Raw genomic sequence first — 20349 nt, 5'->3', positions numbered from 1 at the left:
AGCCTGTCAATGGGCTGTTGTGCTGTATCTGGTTTCCACTGCATGAGCTCACTGGTGTTGGTGCTGTGGTAAATGTGTTTTTAGACCTTTCCTTATGTATTTCCTTCCTCTTTATGGGCCATTTTTCCCATAGCCAGAATGTTGTCTTTTCTGTCTTATGTCTCAACCTAGATCAGGCCTGGAGCAGCGCTCTGTGTCTAGTGAGCGTATGGGTCAGCCTTGGCACAGAGCTGTAGGGCATTGGAGCTGAAAGGCTCCTGTCAACTTCAGACTGCCACTTTGCACATGAAGACTCCGGGTCCCAGAGAGTGGAAGTCATTCATCTTCTTAGCAGTAGAGACAGGCCTGGCCAAACAGTCCTTATGCTTCCTAGTCTAAGGATCTGTCATGCACAGATACTGGGATACTGGGAGACAGTCCAGTATCACACACAGAGATACACCCACCTGCTCAACCATCTCTCAGTATGAGAGGATCGAAGACCAGTCCCCCACCATATACCTTCTCCAGCTCTCATATTCATCTCCTAGGTCTTCTCTGGAAAACCCTGCTGGGTGACATCTACCTTGTTAGTCAGGTGATAGCTATTGTGTTCTGTCTTACTTAGGGTTACTATTGCCATGATGAAACACCACAACCAAAAACAACCTGTGGAGAAAAGAGATGTATTTGGCTTATACTCCCACAGCAGTGTTCATCAGTAAAGGAAGTCAGGACAGGAACTCAAACAGGGCAGAAACCTGGAGGCAGGAACTGACGCAGAGGCCATGGAGGGGACTGCTTACTGGCTGGCTTCCTTAGTCTGCTTTCTTACAGAACCCAGGACCACCAGCCCAGGGATGGCACCATTCACAATGGGCTGGGCCCTTGCTCTCTGAGCAATCAGTAATTAAGAAAATGCCTTACAGCTGTATCTTGTTCCATTCTTCATTCTATAGGCTGTTATTCCCATCTCACAGGGGCATTAGGGAGTGAATCCAAAGTCAGTCATACTTTTGTGAATGGTAGAGTGGGGTTTGGACTTAAGTGTCTCATCCCAGAATCTGCCTCCTGTGACAGGTCTATGGTGGCATTCCTGGGACTCCAAGCTCTCTTGTGAAAACATGGTTTAACTGACAGACTCCTTTGGGAATAACTCTCTCTCCCTATTCAACCCTTCCATTAAAATTCTGGAATATGAGAAGACAAGGTGGATTCAGCGGGGAGGGTGGGGTGGCTTTCAGTGACAGGAAGCTGCGGGAGGGAAATGCGGCCTGTGGAAAAGGGAGCAGGCCTGCTGACAGGAGACACTGTGGGCAGACAGAAGCAAGCAGAGGGAGCAGTGGCAGAGGGCAGGCAACTCTGGGCAATCTGGGAGAGGAAAGTCAGGATGAAGCCTCATCTGGAATTAGCCCCTGGGTAGCTTTCCCTCTTGGTATCCAGAGAAGAAGATAGAATTATGAGAGAAGCTGAGGATTATGGGACAGAATAGGAAGAAGGTTTTTTTCTGAGGAAAAATCCCTGCTTGCCATGGGGACAGAGGTGGTATTAAAGTAGCAGCTCTAGAGAGGACCTGGGGTCACCTGATTTGTGTCCCTGACCCCCCTTCAGAAATTAGATAGGGAATGTGGGGAGGGGGAGGGGGAGCAGAGACCAGCTTCTCCCTTGGAAGAGCCTGGTACTTAGATCCTGTGAATAGCTACAAGTGTCTAAGCTATGAGCTCCTCAGGTGGTGACAGCTCATCTCTGCAGTCTTGGTGTCTGATAAGACACCCTCAGAAGACACCAGTTCCAGAGATGAGATGAAGGCAGAGGTGGGAAGAAAGATGGCTACTGTTCTTCATGTCTCTGACTTCAGCTAGGGGGGCAGAAACCTTCCTATCCTACCCAGGGTGGTACAGCCTTGGCATGGAGTATTTCATTGGCTCTTCTACTGGATGCCAAGGAGCAGGAAACGGGTCCAGAAAGAACACAGCACCCCAGCGTGGTTTATCTAAGCACAGAATGGCCGTGTACCCTGACTTGCTTTGGCTTTAAGTTAAGTGAATAGTTGGTCCCTAGCTCTCTCTTCTTCCCTCTGTGCAGCTTTCAGGAAGCTGCTGTTTCTCTGCATGCTGCCTAGGGACCCTGGGGAGATAGAATTCACAGGCTCTCCACGGGTCATTCACATACACTGGGTCTCAGCTAGTCCAAATGCAAGAGGGTGTGCCCTGGAAGGAAAGGTGCAGGCCTGGTTGCTGCTGGCCTCACTGTAGGAGGCCTACAGAACAGGCAAACTTGGGCCAGTGTTAGCTATCTTAGTAGAACAAGTCTATAAAACTTAATGACGCAAAGCAACCAAGCCTGGTTTTCTCCTAGTCTCTATGGTTAGGAATTTGAATGTGGCTTTTCAGGGTCCTCTGGCTCAGAGACTCCACAGGACTACAGGTAGGGTTGGCCAGAGCTGTGGTCTCATCCCAGGGCTCAGCTTGTAGGGGTTTCTTCTAGGTTTGGTTGGGTGAGGAGGTGAGGGTTACAGGGTCCCGTCCCTCTCAAACTACTGGTCTAAGGACCTCAGAGGGTCAGACTCAACTCCTTGCTACCTGCATCTCTCTATGACTAAACTGAGAACATAGCAGCCACCACAGGGTGAGCAGGCAGGGATCTGGTGGCCTGTGCAAGGCCAAGGCCCTAACTGCCTGTCACCTAACTTCAGAATGACACCCCATCACTTTGACCACATTCTCCTAATCACCAAGAGAAGGAGTTACATGGGGTGTGAACACTAGCTGCAAGGGGCATCAGCATACCTCTGAAGCCAGGCCTCCATAGGGCTTGGGCAGATCACTCATACATTCATAGGAGACTGCTTCTCCCCTCTGTTGAAAGGACAAGTTGAGAGAACCCAAGAGAAGAGCCTGGCCCAGCTACCTTGATCACAGTTACATCTACCTGGCCTTCTCCATGGGAGCTGCAGTAATTGTTACTCTTCTGAGATGGGAGATGAGATCCTCTAGAGTCAGGTCCTAGAGAACTTAGCTCTCGCAGGGAGGGTTTGAGGGTCAGTTTGGGGAATCAGAACTCCCAGGTGTCTTAGGATCTCCACAGAGGACACCTGCTGTCACAATCCAAGCCTTATAGTCCCAGAATGCACTCTAAGGCTGCCCTGGAATGGAAGTTCAGAGTGGGATAGAGGGGGCCTTGCCTAAGCATGGAGGAGGAGCTGCTCAGAGGTCCAGGGAGTGAGTAGGACCACAGCCGCTTCTGTTCAGAAGAGGTGGGCGTTGCTGAGGCCCAATGGATCAGGATCAAGTTCTCCATCGGACCCTACAACTGGGGCCGGACTGGCTTGCTTCCATCTTGATTCCAGGGTCTGGTGTACTGAGCAGCAACCTCACCCTGAGTGACCAGTGTGCTGTTAAGCTCTGTATCTTTCTGTTCCCTCTCCCCAGACAATTTCAGGTACACGTGTGACATCTGTGGGAAGAAATACAAATACTACAGCTGCTTCCAGGAGCACCGAGACCTCCATGCTGTGGATGGTGAGTCAGGCCCCTCACTCTTGGGAGTCACACCAGAGAAGTGCCCTTCTTCCAGATCACTGTCACCACATAGTGCCATATCCCCGGGGAGAGGAACCTACCATGCAGGATTCTGGGGAGGGAATGTCCCTTCATATACGTGTTCCCTTCTGTGGCAGATCCAAATGTAACTGCTGGGGTTTTTTTAAATAGTTCAAAGTGAGTTGAATATTGAAACTTGAGGTCAGGTCTATTTTACAGTTTTATATTGAGTGTTTGCATTCTATAGTGAAATTAAACCAATTTGTTAAAATGAATGATATCCTTTGACATCTTAGATTATAGAGGTGGGTGTTAGAACAATAAATTCAAGCTATTCCTCTGTAGAATGTTAAGATTCCTAGAAAGAGGGTTTTATGCCCAGAAAGGACTCGAGGTTCCCTATCCAGTCCTACACCTTCACCACTGAGGAGCAGTGTAAGGCCTGCTGCCTCTGCCCCACTCTCCTCTCACCTCCTGTTTCCCTTCATCCTCTTTGAGCCCCTTTCCTCCTGTTCTTCCATCCCATGCCTGCTGGGGCATTCCGAGCCCCTAGTGAGGAGGAAGGAAGAGTGGGCCAGGGTTGGGCAATGTGTCTTACTGTGGCCCTGCCTTCTTCATGGTTTCCTCATGGGCCAGGTCAGGCCTTCTGGTGGCACAGGCAACCCCATAAACCTAGGCATGGCTGGCAGAAGTAGCAATTTCCAGGGACTAACAGGACTCCTGTTTGTTTTTTCCTCCTGCGGCTGTCGCCTCCCGCCTGGGTACAGTGTTCAGTGTGGAAGGGGCTCCCGAGAATCAGGCAGGTAAGTCTTTGTGACCGCCCGTTTTCTCTGTCCCCAGCTGGGCTCTTATATCTGAGGTGAGCAGCATGCTTAAGGCCGTGTGTTCTCCCACAGACCCCTTTGACCAAGGTGTCGTGGCCACTGATGAGGTGAAGGAGGAGCCTCCAGAGCCTTTCCAGAAAATCGGACCAAGTATGCGGGACCCTGGGGTCAAGGGCTGGTGGGGTTGGGTGAGGGAGGTGGGCTGAACTGTACTCTAGGAAGGCTGTATCTGGAACTTTGCAGCTGACAGTTGGGCTGAGCAGTCTCAGGACATTAGCCTTCAAGGAGCTGCAGTCAGGGTGTGGTCAAGGTCACGGGAATGACAGTAGCCAGCCCACAGCTGCATGCTAGCCTTGTTTTGGCAATTCATTTATGGTTCCCTGTTGGCCTCCTGAACTTCTGCCTCCCATAGCAGTGGTAGATGCTAATGAGGTTGCAGACTGCATGTTAACATGGTGCCTAGAACATGCTAGGTGCTCAGAGGGTAATGACCGAGGACATTTGAGGGATACCTCAGTGAACAGAGCTGAGTAGGGCAGCTTCTTCCAGATGTAGACACCCCATCAAACCCCCAAGGACAAGAACCACTCTTATAAGTTGTTTGTCTTCAGCAAACTTGTCTTGAAGGTTGTACAGATGTAGTTGACAGACATGGCTCTGTACTTGGGCAACTCACATGGAGATCAGGGGTGTGGGATCGTAGACAAGTGAGCAGAGAGCGAGAACCCAAAGAATGAAAACTGAGAAGCTTTCAAGGCAAATACAGGTGGGAATGGAGCCCTACCTCACAGGCAGAGGTGTGTATGGTGTGTACACATGCACACTGGCTCTGGCAAAGGGAGGAGACACAGTGGTGGATTCATGGCTTTGAGGACTCTGAGTTTTAGGATCCGGTGTCTTGGTCTTTATGGAGCTGAGCCAGAGTCAGGGTAGAGAGGAACTCAGGCCACTAGGAGGAGACTAGATAGGGAGAGATCTCCATGGTCAGTGGAAGCAGGTACAGTAGGACCACAAAGAGGGAGACTTTTCTGTTTGTCCCTTCAGAGTTCCAGAATGTTCCTTTCATGTGTTTCCTGTGCTTCAGTAACTGTCCTACAAGAAGAGAGTTTTATGGACTGTTGTTACGATAAGGATCCAAGGCTGTTTGCAAAAGTACACACCAAAACAGAATGTGGGGGAAAGGAATCTGATGAGCTAACACACAAAAGAGGGGGATGCCGTGTAGAAGGGAGCTCTGCCTGGGATCTTGGAAGGTTCCAGATGCTGCCCGTAGGGCCTTTTCCTCCTGCTCTCTCAAGATGCTCAGGGGTTGCTCTTCTCGACTCATTCAGGAGCCTGCAGAGGGAACTGTGTCTGCAGAGGGCCTCATGCAGTGCCTGTTGCATACACGGCAAACATTGGACACATGGGAGTGTGAAGATCATCTTGTGGGCTGGGAAAAGAAACTCCAAACTGAGAGTGACGCTGTAGAAGCTCAGCAGGTGCTCACCCCTGCCAGGGCGCTTCCGCTCACCTGGAAGCTGGGGACAGAAATTAGAACATCTCCACAGCTAGGGAATATATGTCCAGCCCAGTTCCTGACTCTTATCCAGGGTGTGAGATGAGGGTGTTACTGGGAAGCCAACAGGGACAGGAATTTGAGAGCTGGCCCAAACCTACACCCCAACTCTGCACCAAGCTGGATGGTGTCCTCCTACTTGTGAAGTCTGTCTGATCCATCTTGCCATGGAATGACTACAGCCCTCCCCATTCAGCATGGACACAGGGATTAGGTAAAACACTATTGTAAGTAAATTAGTGTGGTCCTTGTCACATTAACTAAGTAGAACCTACAGACTGCCCATTAAGATGCAGGGTGCACATGCCTTTAATCCCAGAACTCCAGGAAGCAAAGACAGATGGCTCTCGTGGATCTCAGAGTTTGAGGGCAGCCTGGTCTACAGAGTGAGTTCTAGGGCTGCCAGAACCACACAGAGAATCTGCATCTTCAAAGCCAAACCAACCAACCAAACAAACAAAATAGGGTGTGGAGCAGGATGGACCTTGTTCTGTGCATAATCTGATGTGCAGCCCTTTCTAGGGTCTGGAGGACTCCCCACTGAGTCTGCTGGAATTTCCCTGAGGAACCCAGGGTTGGTAATCAGCACACCCCTAGCTTGCCCCAGCAGAACTAAGGTAGCAGCAGCCATGTCAGGATCCCTGTAGAGTGAGGGTGTGTGGGAGAGGAAGAGGATACTACACGAGGAAGCCCGTGCCATGAATCTCTAAAAAATATAATGGGCATAGGACAAGGGGAGCCTGGGTACCCTAAGGGAAGCCCCAGGTCCAGGAGGGTTCCTGGAGGAGAGTCTGCTTTCCACGAAGCATCAGCTGAGCCTATGGGAGAGGAGGAAGCAAAGTCCTAGTAAACAGGACAGTCGTTGGAAGAAGAGTGCTGGCTGGCTGCCAGTCGCCATCAGCTGCAGAGCGGGGTTGGCTGCTGTGGCCGTGGCAGGAGGGACGTGGAGGACAGTTTTCATCTATGAGAAAGGGAAGCTGGCTCACATGATCTTTATGCTTGGATAAGGGAGAGAACATGAAAATCAGAAACAAAAGCTCAGGAACAATGAAAACCCCACTTGACAAGGAAAGTGCGTAGAAGAGTCCAGGGAAGACTGTATCTCTAAACACTGTCACCAAGTCTAGACAGAACCATTTCTGTACATCACATGTAAGAAATTAATATAGGTTCAATACGGCAGTGCTTTCTTGTAATCCTAGTACTGAGTGCTAAGCCAGGAGAATTTCAAGTTCAAGGCCAGCTTAGACTATAAAGCAAGAATCCTGTGTGGAGGGGAAAGGGAGGAAGAAGTGGTGGAGGAGGAGAAAGAGGAAGTTGTTACCACTCATCTCCCACATGGGCTTCCATAACAAACCGCACAACCTAAAGGATTAACAGTAACTGCTACAACATCTGGAAGCCCAATGTTGGCCTGCCCATGGGGTTAGGTTCTGGTGAGTTGTGTCTTCCTGGTTTGCAGATGACCTTCATATGTCACCCCTTCTGGGTGGCAGGGGAAGGGAGATGGGACACTGAGACCTGATGTCTCTTCTAAGGACACTAGTCCCATGTGGTTCCTCCCCTCACCATCTCACCAAATCCTAATCAAGTCTCAAAGGTCCCAACTCCATATGGCCTCACAGTAGAATCTAGCACTTCAGCATGTGGGTAGTAGATGGACAGTTTATGGTTGTATGGCCCTGTGGTTCTGTGGTGCTTGGGGTTGTATGGTGAAAAGCAGTAGGATAAGATAAAAAGGAACAGAACAGAAGAAGATGAGAAAGGATTTTTGGGGAAACAATACAAAAGCAGAATGGAGCACTGCATGGCGTTAATGACAGAATTGGTCTGCACGGAAGTAATTAGCAACATGAAGGATAATCGAAAAGGTAACAGAAGATCATGAGAAATGTGTAAGAACAGGGAACCGGCTCAAAGGAACTGATAATGTGACCGGTGTGACAAAGATCGCAAAGATATCATAGAAGAAAAAGTTGCTGAGCTAATGGAGCTTCTGTGTGTGAGAGTTTGAAAGGCTTGTCATAATGTCAGGATGTGGCTATCCTGACATCAGAAGATCCTAGTGGCTTTAAACCTGTAGGTAGAAAGAGGGAAAATGAGCCATCTACATGTAGAAAACAAGTCATATCTACCCCTGAGTTTCAAGCAAACGTCTTGAGAATAAGAACATCATCTTGGCAATATTGTATGTGCTAAGAAAGTGGGTATGTTTGGAAGGAGAGAGGCTATAAGAATTTTATACCTGGACAAATTGGAATTGACATGCAAATAAAAAGTGCATTTAGAAAAACGTTTTTTAAAAATATACTCAGCAAACTGATTGGTGGAGCATGTGTAAGCACCCGAGAAGCTGTAGTGTCAGGGGATGTGTGAACTCAGAACAAGTACATTTTAAACCATTGTAGGTCAAATTACAGAAGCTGAGTGCATATGCTATAGATTATCCTAATGTAGGTGTGAGTTATAAAACTGGACCAAGAGTAGCTCAACTGGTAGTTGGATACTTGGCCTAATGTGCTCAGACCCTCCCTGGGCTCTATCTCTAGCACCAGATAAATTGGGCATAGTGGGGCATGCCAAACTCAACCATGTAGTGAGTTCAGAGCCAGCATGAGCTGTGTGAAATCCTGCCCCTAAAACAGAATAAAAATTGAAAGTAAAAGAGAGGCATGGATTGGTGATTAACACAGTAAAGTGTTACAGTGCTGTGCACAACAACCGACTAGCTAATCCTATGGGCTCAGAGTGTGGTCCTTGCCAGCAGGTTCAGCTCCTCAGAGTTTATCCAAGATGGAGATTCTTTGACTCCAGACCAAACCTGTGGCATCAGAATCTCTGGAGTAGAGCCTGGTGGTTGATCTGTGCTGTGAGACTTTCTTACATGTGCTAAAATGTCTCAGAAAAAGGTCTGGAGAGAGTGTCAGTGGTTAAAGGTTGCTCTCCTAGAGGACCGGAGTTCAATTCCCAGTGCCCACATCCAGAAGTTTATAGCACACGCCTATAACCCCAGCTTCAGGAGATCAGACACCCACTCCTGGTCTCCATGGGCATCCGCACACATGGTATCCATAAAGAGACAAGTAAATACAAATAAATATTGTTTCAGCTTAGTAAGTGGCCGGTTAAATGCCCTTTCTCAAAAGTAAAAGGCTTTAAAATGCCATTTCTGTCCCACTGTTAACAATTATCAGTGCTGTCTAAAATAATAAGGAATATTGAAAAATAATGGAACACAGGTGAAAATGGAAAAGCAAAGAGCTCCTACCCTAAGCAGCCAGAGCACCAGAGGACAAGCCAGTGTAAAAAGCACAGAAAAAAGTGCAGGTTGACGCTCCTGCAGCCAAGATGTTTAAAACCAATAATAGGTTTTGATGTTTAGATTTTTGCATATCATAATGAAATATTCCAGGATGGGATCTGAGTCTAAATGCAGAATGTACTTACCTTTCATATATGTGTGTAGATAACCTCTAAGTGATCTTAAATATTTGTAATGACATTATGTGTGGCATAGAGATTCAGAGCTTGGAGTTCCCTTCTTGGGGCATCTTGTTGGAACATTTTGGGTTTGTTCACCATGTAAAGCCAAATCGATCATGGCAATAAAAGCAAGCCGTATAATCTCCCCGGTGAGAAAACGGAAGCTGTCAAGCTCATTTGAAGTAATCCCAGTCACTAATGGTTTACCAGCATCGTACCTAGTTCTTCCCTTATCTTTTCTCGTTTCTTCTGTGTGTACTTTCTTGGGGACTTTGCCCTTCTCCCTTAAAGAGATTAAAGGCCCCCGTCATGGCTTATTGTGGCGCTGTCTGTCTCCTTGTGCCTGCATACTGTGGGTGCAGCTTTGAAGTTGTGTGATGGTTTGATCATCTGCCTCCCTTTCTACGTAGCTCCTTGAGGATAAGGACATGACAGTTTCTGCTCAGCCCCCACATCAGTGTCATCCCTGCTTAATGAATGAAAGCATAGGATTGTGTAGGAACATGTCATTAGACACATGCAAACACGTAGGAATCACGACCTCACAAATCACTAGGAACTTAATAATATTAACGCCAGACGAACTAATAAAATGGTTTAATTAAATGTTTGAGCAATGCTTCTTAAACTTTCCCATGCATTGGGACGTTCTCATTAAAACGAACTTATGGGCCACACCCATAGAGATTTTCTTTTAACAGATCTTGGGTTTCTGTCAGCCTCCTTTGGTGTTAATGTTACTGGTCTGGGAACCACTTAGGTGCAGTGTGTTAGGACAGGGTCTCATGTCACATAGCCCAGGATAACAGAGAATCCCATATGTAGATGAGGATCATATTGAACCTCTTGCCTTGCATCCCTACTGCTGGGATTACAAGTGTGCACCACCATGTGCAGTTTATGCAGAACTGGGGAGGGAACATAGGGCATCCTACATGCTAAGCAAGTTTCCTAGTCCGCCAGTAAAGATTTTGAGCCACAAATTTTCATACACCAAGCAATAATGTGCCTAAATTAAAAAGTGAATCCAGAAAAGCAATGGAGTGGGGGAGTTTATTGCAGCCTCTAGTCTTGGCTGGAGCAAACGGATAAGGTTATATAAGACTGAAATAATATAATTAATACAGTTGATCTAATAACCTTGACAGGGACTAAGATCACACACCTTTTCAGTATTCATGAGTCAGATCCAAAAATCGTTTAACTACGCAAAATCCTAAAGCATCCATCTTGGGAGAGGAAAGCAAAGGGAGACTAAGAAGCCAGCAGAGACAAGGCTGCCCGTAATACATGTGACAGAATGTTGGTACCGTGAACCTACAAATAGTTTAGTGATTTTTAAAGGAGATTCACAAAAGAAAAACTACAGTTAATTATACAAGAAAAATAATCAATTTCCTTAGAAATCAAAGAAATGGAAAATAAACCTGTAAGGTAATTGGGTCCTCCTTCCCAGGTCAAATATGCAAAATAGAGGGGTAGTCATAGTACAGGATGTGGTTGGGTGATGGTGCCATGGCTAGCAGAAGCCTCCAAAAGGCTTGCCCTTCCCCACCTATCCCTCGGAAGCCACGGGCAGTCTCCTGAGCAGCGACCTTTATTTTTAGATCATGTACCAAGTGTGCAAAAGCCCCTGCACGGGTGTGGATTCCAGCATTTTTTAATAAGGGGGTGGGGCGACTTGAAACAATCTGAGTGTCCCTTGGTGGAGGGCAACTGGCTCAGCAAATTCCCAAGTCCCATGGGAGCCATGTAGCCAATAAAGGCAGTCCTGGAGATCAATACTTATTGATTGGGCAAGATGTCCACAAAGTATTGTCGATTGAATACACCAGGTTACAAAGAGGATATCGATCAGGGCTGGCTAATTCAAGGCCATAGGAGCCAGACAAATGGTAGCAGCAGAGAAACACCGGAGAGAAACATGGGGCAGGGCCGGGGCAGCTGTTGATGCCCTGGTAGATGATGTTCCCCTTGGTATAGGGATCGTCGAAGATGGCACTTGCTCCTTTAAAAAAATTTTGAGCTCATATTTGTCAGTATTTTATAACTGACCCCAAACGAACCATTTTACATCAGGCATCTTTAAAGGAGAATTTGGGCAGAACCTAGAGAGATATACTGGTAAGAGCCCAGGGATGGGCCAGCAAGATGGCTCAGAGATAAAGTGCTTGCCTCATTACCTCATGCCTGATACCAAAGCTTGGTCCCCAGAACCCATGCAAAGGTAGAAAGAGGGTTGAACCAACCCCATTAAGTTGTTCTGTGACCTCTACATGTACTCTGTAGCATGCATGCACCCACACACCTCAGACACATATAATGATAAATAAGCAAACAACAAATATTCAAGCCTAGTGAGGACTAAGAAGTAGGACCTCAGCTCTGGTGGTTAGGGACACCCTGGAGATAAGGGACCATGGTTGTGACTCCTGCAGTGGGCAAGGCTTGCAGAGAGGCTGATGGAATGGCTGGCTTTAGGTGTCCAGCTGGGTTCTTCTTAGCACCAGGACTGGGGCTTTCGAGACCTGAGACTGGGACATGCCAGGCACTGTTCTAAGAATTCCATACTCAGAGCTAACCCTCACGGCAGTCCTCTGGACATCCCTGCTGTTACCTCCCTCTTACAGTGAGGAAATTGGAGGGATGAAGTGGTTAGGGGCAGGAGAGTTGGTTCAGTTCGTAAAGTGTTTGCATGGAGACATGAGGACCTTTCTTCAGATCCCCAGGACCCAAATAAAAAATCAGGTGCAGCAGGTGGCGTATGCCTGCGATCCCAAGCTGGCAAACAAAGGTACTGGCCAGCCAGTCATCCAAAAGCCCAGCAAGAGACCTTTCCTCAAAATATGAAGTAAACGACTGTGGAGGAAAATGCCCCGAGTTGACCTCAGGCCTCCGCGCGTATGAGAACCCATGCACATGTGTACATGCACCCATCTCAGCAGCCCCACCCCATACACAGAGCACCAACTGTCAGGAATTGAAAAAGAGGCCACACCGGGATGAACCAGAGAGTACCAACTCCACAGTCCAAGTTGAGTCTGGTTGGTGAGCCCACAATGAATCGCAGTTTGGGTGCTAAGAGAGAGCTAATCTCTTGGGGGGGCAGGTGCCTGTTCTCACACTTCTTTCTCCTTCTGCAGAAACTGGCAATTACACCTGTGAGTTCTGTGGAAAGCAGTACAAGTACTACACGCCCTACCAGGAGCACGTGGCCTTACATGCCCCCATCAGTGAGTTACTTCTCCAGTCGGGGGATGGGGAGACCTGGGGAGGGACAGTGGTTAGCCACTGGCCAGGACTCTGGAGCCTTGCCAGGGAAGGTGTCCATAAGGTGAACTTGGGTTTGGGCTATCAGGTGTCTGGGTCTGTCCTGGGCCCACGAGGTAGACTTTGAGGTAGAATGGCCTAGAAAGCCTGCTCAGAAACTGACTCAGAAGAGCCTGCTCAAAGTAGCTTAGGATACTCTCTCATAGAGTAGGTGTCTAATAGATGTGGTTTGTCCAAGAACTGCAGTGGACCCTGTCCCCACCTTTTCCAGACACCAGCACGTGGTGGATGTCCTGACTCTACTCACACCCCCACAGTATCTATCTTGTGATGTAGATTTCCTTCTAGTGGACCAAGGCCCAACCTTGGTGATGGGAGAGCAAGATAGACCGAGTGGTAGAAAACTAAGGAGACAAACAGCATGCTACGGTGGAAAGCAAAAGACCTGAAAATTGGGCCCAGGGCTCGCAGGGTTACTGGAGACCATGGTCATCCCTTACTCCTCCCCTGGCAAGGATAGGAAGTTACGCCACGGCCCCTCCAGGGAGCATCTAGCCCTCCAGTCTCCTGATGCCTGGAAGCCTACCTGGTGACTTCCTGGGTAGCTTTCTGCAGATGGCAGTCAGGGGAAGGTCTATCCCTAAATGTATGAGCTGGAGGTTCTCAGCCTCTCACCCTTTCCTGTGCAGTGGAGAGACATAAGTTGGGATGAGGCAGGACTTACATAGCCTCTCAGGCAGTAGGGTGAGGTGTTTAGGAGCCTCTGCTAATTTACCTGTGTGGACATCTCACTACATAACTGTGGGGATGATCCCCCACTTTGAGAATGAGAAAAGTTGGGGAGAGGGACAGCCTACAACAGGGTCACAGCATCTAAGCCACTGTCTGGGGTGGTCCCAGGCCTTTGGCAGCAGCATAGGCAGGTAGCCTCCCTGAGAGTATCCGAGTAAGGGGAGAGGTATCACTGCTCAAAAGGGGTTGCTTCCCAAGGAATTCCTCTCTGCTGGCAGAGTGATAAGGCTGAGGGTCACCCCTCTTTGGATGGCAGCTTCAATCCTGTATTTGCACTGGGCTGTAGTTCTTAGATTAGTTCTGTGCTGGGCTGTTGTGTGACCCTTTGCATGGTGAGCTTCTCTGGGACCAGGTTTCGATCTGTGGGAGTTCTTGTGGTCTTTCTACCCCAGAATCTGGACTGACATCAGCAACAGGAGATGACTTTCAGGTAGGCATCTACTGTGGCCCTAATGCATACAGAGAGAGAGAGAGAGAGAGAGAGAGAGAGAGAGAGAGAGAGAGAGAGAGAGAGAGAGAGAGAGAGAACCACCAGCCAGCCAGCGGCTCCCATGGACTGGGTACCATCCTGTCCATTTGATGTCTACTCCTGATGTTGGTACCCAGCGTCAGGGCTGTTTGTGGGGAGCTGCTGCCCAGTGCCAAAGAGTGTGCTACCTAGAGTGCACTTGTGAGAGGACTTCTCACAAGACCTGAGGCAGCTCGTCAGCATCTGTGCTATCTCTTTTCTTCCCAGAGCATGCTGTTCTATTCATTATGTTAGTAAGATGGTGGGTAGGCCCTGAATTCCTCCAGGCATCTGTAAGCCTACCCCTCCACCCTGAAGCTGTGCGTCATGTGCATTGGCACACAACAGGAAGAGGAACACCACGTACACCCTGACTTCTCTGATAGCCCAGTGCTTCTGTCCCAGTGGACACCCTATATTTCTTTTATTTTTGTTTGGTTTTTATCTGTGTTGTAGGCTCTGTTTTTCTGTAGGCATCTGTCTGTTGAATGTGTTTCTCTGGTCCCCACTTTCTGATGTCTTCTGAGGATTTTAAAAGCACCTTTAAAAAAAAAGTATCATGAGATTTAGGCTAGTGTCAGCCAAGATTGGCTTCATCAAGGCTGGGCAGGAGACAGTAGCCTCAGGATGGGGCTGTGTAGGGCTGGCTTTGGGAGAGGTAGGAGCAGAGTGGGAAGGTATGATTGGGTGTTGGCCATGGCTGAGGATGTGTCCCTGGGTCTGGCAAGAATCCAGAAGGCTGACTGGTGAAGTTCTCCTGAGTCCCATGTGTGCGCTTATGTCTGCTTTTGATTTCACTCTCAAAACATTTTGAAGCCTTGCATGTGTTGTAATATTAGCTCCTTTGTTACTGCTGATGGATTCCCCCACTATGCAGAATCTGAGTCTGTTTGATCACTTACCTGTCAGCTTGGGTCAGTACCAGCGTTAGGATGACACTTTTGTGGTACTGTCTGTGGGCTTGGGGGTCATTCCTCAAAGGTAGATACCAAGGGATGAGCTACTGAGGAATAAATTTGTTTCCTTTTTTTATTATTATAACTGACAAACCATTTCAAAATAGCCCATAGGCTCCCCAGGAACTCCATTGCCTGGGGTATTAGGTGTATCAAGCAGTCTGCTTCTGGTTGTGTGGACAGTGGCATCTTGTGGCTTTTACCTCTATTTCATGGTAGCATTGACTCACTGTCCATCTCCTTATTTTAGTCTGAAAAATATTTGTGTAGATAATTTTTCCCTGTGGTTTTTTTGTTTGTTTGTCTGTTTTTGGTTTGGGGGTTTTTGTTTGTTTGTTTGTTTTTGGTTTCTTTTTGTTTTTGTTTTTGTTTTTGTTTTTTGGTGGTGGTGGTTTGTCCTTTCATTGGCTGTCAGAATTCTTGTCCATTTGAGTTGGTCCGCATCCCTTGTCACGTGGGTATTTTTCTCTGGCAGACCTGGTAGTTTCTGTGCAACACACACTGATGAGCAGGTGACTGTCATTCCTGAAGCATACTTTATCATTCTTTTTCTACAGTAGGTGCTTTCTGAATCTTTCCTTAAGTATCCTTGCCTGCCTCATAATGAACCAGTCTTGTTCGTGCTGGTTAGAGTGTTCCAGACCTTTTTAACATCCACATTTAGATCTGCAGTTGAGTTGAGTTTGCCTGTGACTGAGGTGAGGCATGAGGTTGGACTTACTCTGTGTAGACTGCAGTCGTCTGACACTATTTGTTGGCATAACCTTTTCTTGTTCAGTCCCTTGCTGTGACTAGTTGAGTGTCTAAGGGTAAACGGCTTTCTTTTCTATTGATCCATTTTTCTATCTTTATACATACACCATCGGTCTTATTTATTACAGCTCTTTAGGAAATCTTAAAACTGCTCTTCTTACATTTTGACTTTATTCTTCTATTTAAAAAGATATATGGCTCATCTAGGAACTTTATCTTTTCACGTAAATGTTAGAGGCTTGCCAGTTTCTACCAAAATAACAATGATGAGGAAGGGTAGGGAGGAAAGAGGAAAAGAGCAGCCAAGGAAGAGAACAAGAGGGAGAAGGGGAAGTGAGAGCAGAAAGAAAAAAATCAGTTGAAATTTTGTTTGGGATTGCATTAAATCTGTGGCGCTGGCATTTCAGTGCTATTAGGTCTTTGGCTCATCCATGGCTATGGTGTTGGGTCTTCTGGCCTGTCCATGGCTATGGTGTTGGGTCTTTGGCTATGGTGTTGGGTCTTTGGCTCATCCATGGCTATGGTGTTGGGTCTTTGGCTCATCATGGCTATGGTGTTGGGTCTTTGGTTCATCCATGGCTATGGTGTTGGGTCTTTGGCTCATCCATGGCTATGGTGTTGGGTCTTTGGCTCATCCATGGCTATGGTGTTGGGTCTTTGGCTCATCCATGGCTATGGTGTTGGGTCTTTGGCTCATCCATGGCTATGGTGTTGGGTCTTTGGCTCATGGCTATGGTGTTGGGTCTTCTGGCCTGTCCATGGCTATGGTGTTGGGTCTTTGGCTCATCCATGGCTATGGTGTTGGTATGGTCAGTGTCAAATGGGAGAGCTGAACGTGTGCACTGCCTGCTTCCCATCGTAGAGAGTGTCTTATGGCTCAGTGCCATCTTGTCATCACTTCCTATTGTATCAGCTGACGCAAGTTCTCAAGACCCTTCACTTGGAGCCTGCTGGAAGTTGGGCCTGTAAATTAGGGTTATGTGGCTTTTTCCTTCTGTTAAGGTGGTTATGTGGATTCTTAACTTTTTTTTTGCTAGATTAGTGAATGGCATGTTTTTTTTTAATGAGTCATTGGGCCTATGTTTTATTAAAATAGTTGAGAATATCAGAAAAGTGGAGTGTGGCATGAGCTGAAGAAAGTTACAACATTGGGATGTTTCTTCTCTTTCAAAATTTCTGTTTCAAAATAGTATATATTTGATGTATACAACTGGTTTTATATATACACACTTATATAGAAGCACATACTAAAGATGCCGTCACAGTGCAGATTTTGCAGAGGAACTCTGAATTACAGGGTAGCCAGCATAGCTTAAGCACTTACTTTCTTTTAAGGACACCTTTCCCACTCACTTCGATAACAAAATTTCTCTGGATTTTTCCTGACATTTAACCAAACTCTCCCAAAGGCAGGAAACTACAGTCTTAGATTAGGAACGTGCCCCATGGGGTGTTACTCAGGATCCTTTATCAATAAATGAGTCTTTAGAACACAAAACACCCCCAGTGAAATAATGTTAATCCTATAACAAAGTTCCCACCATACTTTGTAAAAGTGGTAAGCAAGCTTTGGTCCATGGGTGCACAAGATTCAGATAATAAATGTAAATCCACAGTCACCCTGTGCCCTTTTGTAATCCCTTACTTACCATAGTCCCATCTCCCAGCAGTCACCAATCTGCTTATATTATTGTTTATGAATTTGCATTTCTTACATATATGGACTGTGACAGAATGTGTTTTATCATTGAGCATTAGCCTGCCTTTCTGTAGGTCTCTCTGTTCAGTGGATGAATGAATACAGCCATACATCACTTAAGGACAGGCACATTCTGAGAAATGTGTCATTAGGGTGTTTTATTGTACAAGCATCAGAGTGTATAATTTACACAAAATAAGACAACTGTGACTTTTTAAAGTGGTATAGTGTTATGGAATCACTACCATATACTGTGGTCTGTCATTGACCAGAGCACTGAAAGGCAAGTAATTTGTGATGGGCATCACCCAACCTATGTCTGCTTACACGTGGGTGAATTCTTTGGATTGCCTCCCCCTTGGACCTCATGCAGATGGAGCTGCTGTAACAAGTCTTTGTGGTATGGCTAGATCATCTGGCTGGTATATGTTAATGACAGCTAGTTGTTGAGGCTTGCAGATTGGGTAAAATGCCTGGTGTGCAAGCCTGAGGACCTTAATTTGGTTCCCCAGCATCCACTTAAAAGCTGAATGTGGCATTCATGCTGGTGATCTCCGTACTGTGGAATAGAGAGAAGTGAGTATCAAGCACTTGCTATACAGCCAGTCTGAATTCAGTGACAGACCCTATCTCAAAAGTGCTACTACTAACACCACCACCAACAGTACAAACAACATGGAAAGCTAGTAAAGTGGTCTGAGGTTAAGGTCTGTCCTCATCTACCCCAACAAGGCTTACCTCCTAATCCTTCTCAAGTAGTGCCATTCCCTGATGACCACGCATTCAACTACATGAGCCTATGGGGTGCCATTCTTATTCAAACCACCACATTCTACTCCCTGGATCCCATAGGCTTGCAGCCATATCATAAAGCAAAATTTGAAGTCCAAGATTAACAGAAACAGCAAAAACAATAATGTAGAGTACTAATGAAGCTGTGTGAAGTTGACCTCTAGATTGCATATGTACACACGTGGGTAAGTGTGCTCATAACACACAATGTGCACAAACACATACATATACACCGATTAGCTACAGTTTTCGAAGGTAATTGAGCCATTTTAACTCCAACCAGTACCATGCTCTTCCTATAATGTCCTCACTAATTTAATTAATTAATTAATTAATTAATTGTGTGTCATAATAATGCTGTTTCATAGAAGCAGTTTCACAGAAAATTTCCTTCTCTTCCATTTTCTGAAGAATTTATGTAGAGTTGAAATTGCTTTCTATAAATATTTTGATAGAAATTCAACACTTATATTGTCAAATCTTGCATTTCCTTCATAAGAAACATCATTTGGGAAATGTTTTCCCTTTCCATATAATTATTTAAATTTCTATATTTATTTTTATTATATATTTATATCTATTAAATATATAATAACATTAATTTGGTAAATTTAATAAATTAACAGTTGATTTATTTAAATATAATAAAATATAATTTTGTTATATATTTATGTTTATTAAATATATTTAAAATATAAAAACAAGTATTTCTATAAAATTGTAATTGATTTTAATTTAATTCTGTTGTGATCAAATATATATTATTATTTCTGATCTTTGGAATTTATTGAGTTTTGTTTTATGGTCAACCATATATATGGTCTCTCTTTGCTACATCTTCCATGTTTGTTTACCAAAATTAATTAATTAACTAATTAATTAATTAATTTGAATAAGTGTGTGATTTGTTTTGTAGCATCAGTTAGGTTAAGTTAATTGATAATGTTCAAGTCTCTCTGGCCTTTCTTCACTTCAAAAAGAAATTGGTTTGCCTTATCAGGTACTATCCCCAAGGCCTCAGAAGCCTCAGCTGCCATTCTGGGCTTTTCCATTTCCTCTTTAAGATGCATCCATCTCTGACTAGTTGGTTTGGATGTCTGCTGGTGAATGCACACACGATGTCACTGTGTTTGAGAACTGAAGTATCACTGCAGATGGTGCAGTGACCTTTATCTCTCATGTCAGTTCTTCTGTAATCTTCCCTACCTTGTATTATGGCCTCCACACAGAGGGGGCTCTTTTTCTTTTATACAGTGTTTCTTTCCCCAGGCTTTAGTTTTGCTCTTTTTCTGTCATTTTAAGTATAAAGATATAAGTAGTTCTGACTTCTTTATCTGCTGTGGTAATCTGTGCTTTTCCCCTTTTAGAATATTTTTAAAATTTATTTTTAAGCTTCAAATTAAAAATGGAACATATAAGCCAGGAATGATGGTACACGCCTTTAATCCCAACCCTCAGAAGGCAAAGGCATGAGATTTTCTGTGAGTTCAAGGCCAACCCGGTCTACTTAATGAGTTCCAGGCCAGCCAGGACTACATAAAGAAACCCTGTCACACACACACACACACACACACACACACACACACACACACACACACACAAAAGGAACATAAAGTCATGGTACAATAAATGTGAAAGTAAACAGAAAATAGAACTGTTTCCTTTTAATTGGACACTTTAATACATTTACATTTATTGCAGCTTATTGACATGTTTGGATTTCATTTGCCACTATTTACTTTTCCATTCACATTGATCATTTTTACTCTTATTTTGTTGCCTACTAGTACTGCAGTACTAATAAAGTATTTTCAATTATTTTGTTAATATTCTGCTACTAGCTCTTTTTTACTTTGTAGTTTATAGTATACATCTTCGATGTATTATAGCCTATCATGTATTTAGGTCATAGCCACTGAGTCATCTTTCCAGCCCTTTGAAGCCTTTTAAGTACTAACCAGTAATACTAGTTCTTACCAACCTGATTTTTGCTGAGATTCATCAGCTTTGACCAAGAGATTTATATTTTTCTTCCCTAATTTCTTTTTCTTCTGCGACTTTAATTGCATATTTATTAGATGTCTGAAAGTACTTACAGTCAGCTCAGTCAGTGTTTATTTTTTTTCAGCCTTATTATTCCTCTGTGCTTCAGTTTGCCCTGCTTTCAGATTCATCAATCTTTTCTTCTATAAC

General features: G+C 45.5%; 1 protein-coding gene across 4 annotated transcripts in view; it reads left to right on the top strand.

Moving 5' to 3' along the window:
- The window catches only part of Znf618 (zinc finger protein 618), a 55397-nt gene that overhangs the window by 12100 nt on the left and 22948 nt on the right, over positions 1 to 20349 (top strand). For all 4 annotated transcript variants that reach the window (XM_032903131.1, XM_032903106.1, XM_032903124.1 and 1 more), the window contains 4 exons: positions 3411 to 3500; positions 4289 to 4324; positions 4418 to 4495; positions 12530 to 12619. In XM_032903131.1, coding sequence (XP_032759022.1) covers positions 3411 to 3500; positions 4289 to 4324; positions 4418 to 4495; positions 12530 to 12619 — 294 coding nt within the window. The remainder of the gene's footprint in view (positions 1 to 3410; positions 3501 to 4288; positions 4325 to 4417; positions 4496 to 12529; positions 12620 to 20349) is intronic.

This window comes from Rattus rattus, chromosome 1, assembly GCF_011064425.1.
Source record: "Rattus rattus isolate New Zealand chromosome 1, Rrattus_CSIRO_v1, whole genome shotgun sequence".
Taxonomy (NCBI): Eukaryota; Metazoa; Chordata; class Mammalia; order Rodentia; family Muridae; genus Rattus; species Rattus rattus.
Note: the sequence above shows the minus strand (reverse complement) of the source record. Positions and strands in the feature narration are given on the sequence as shown.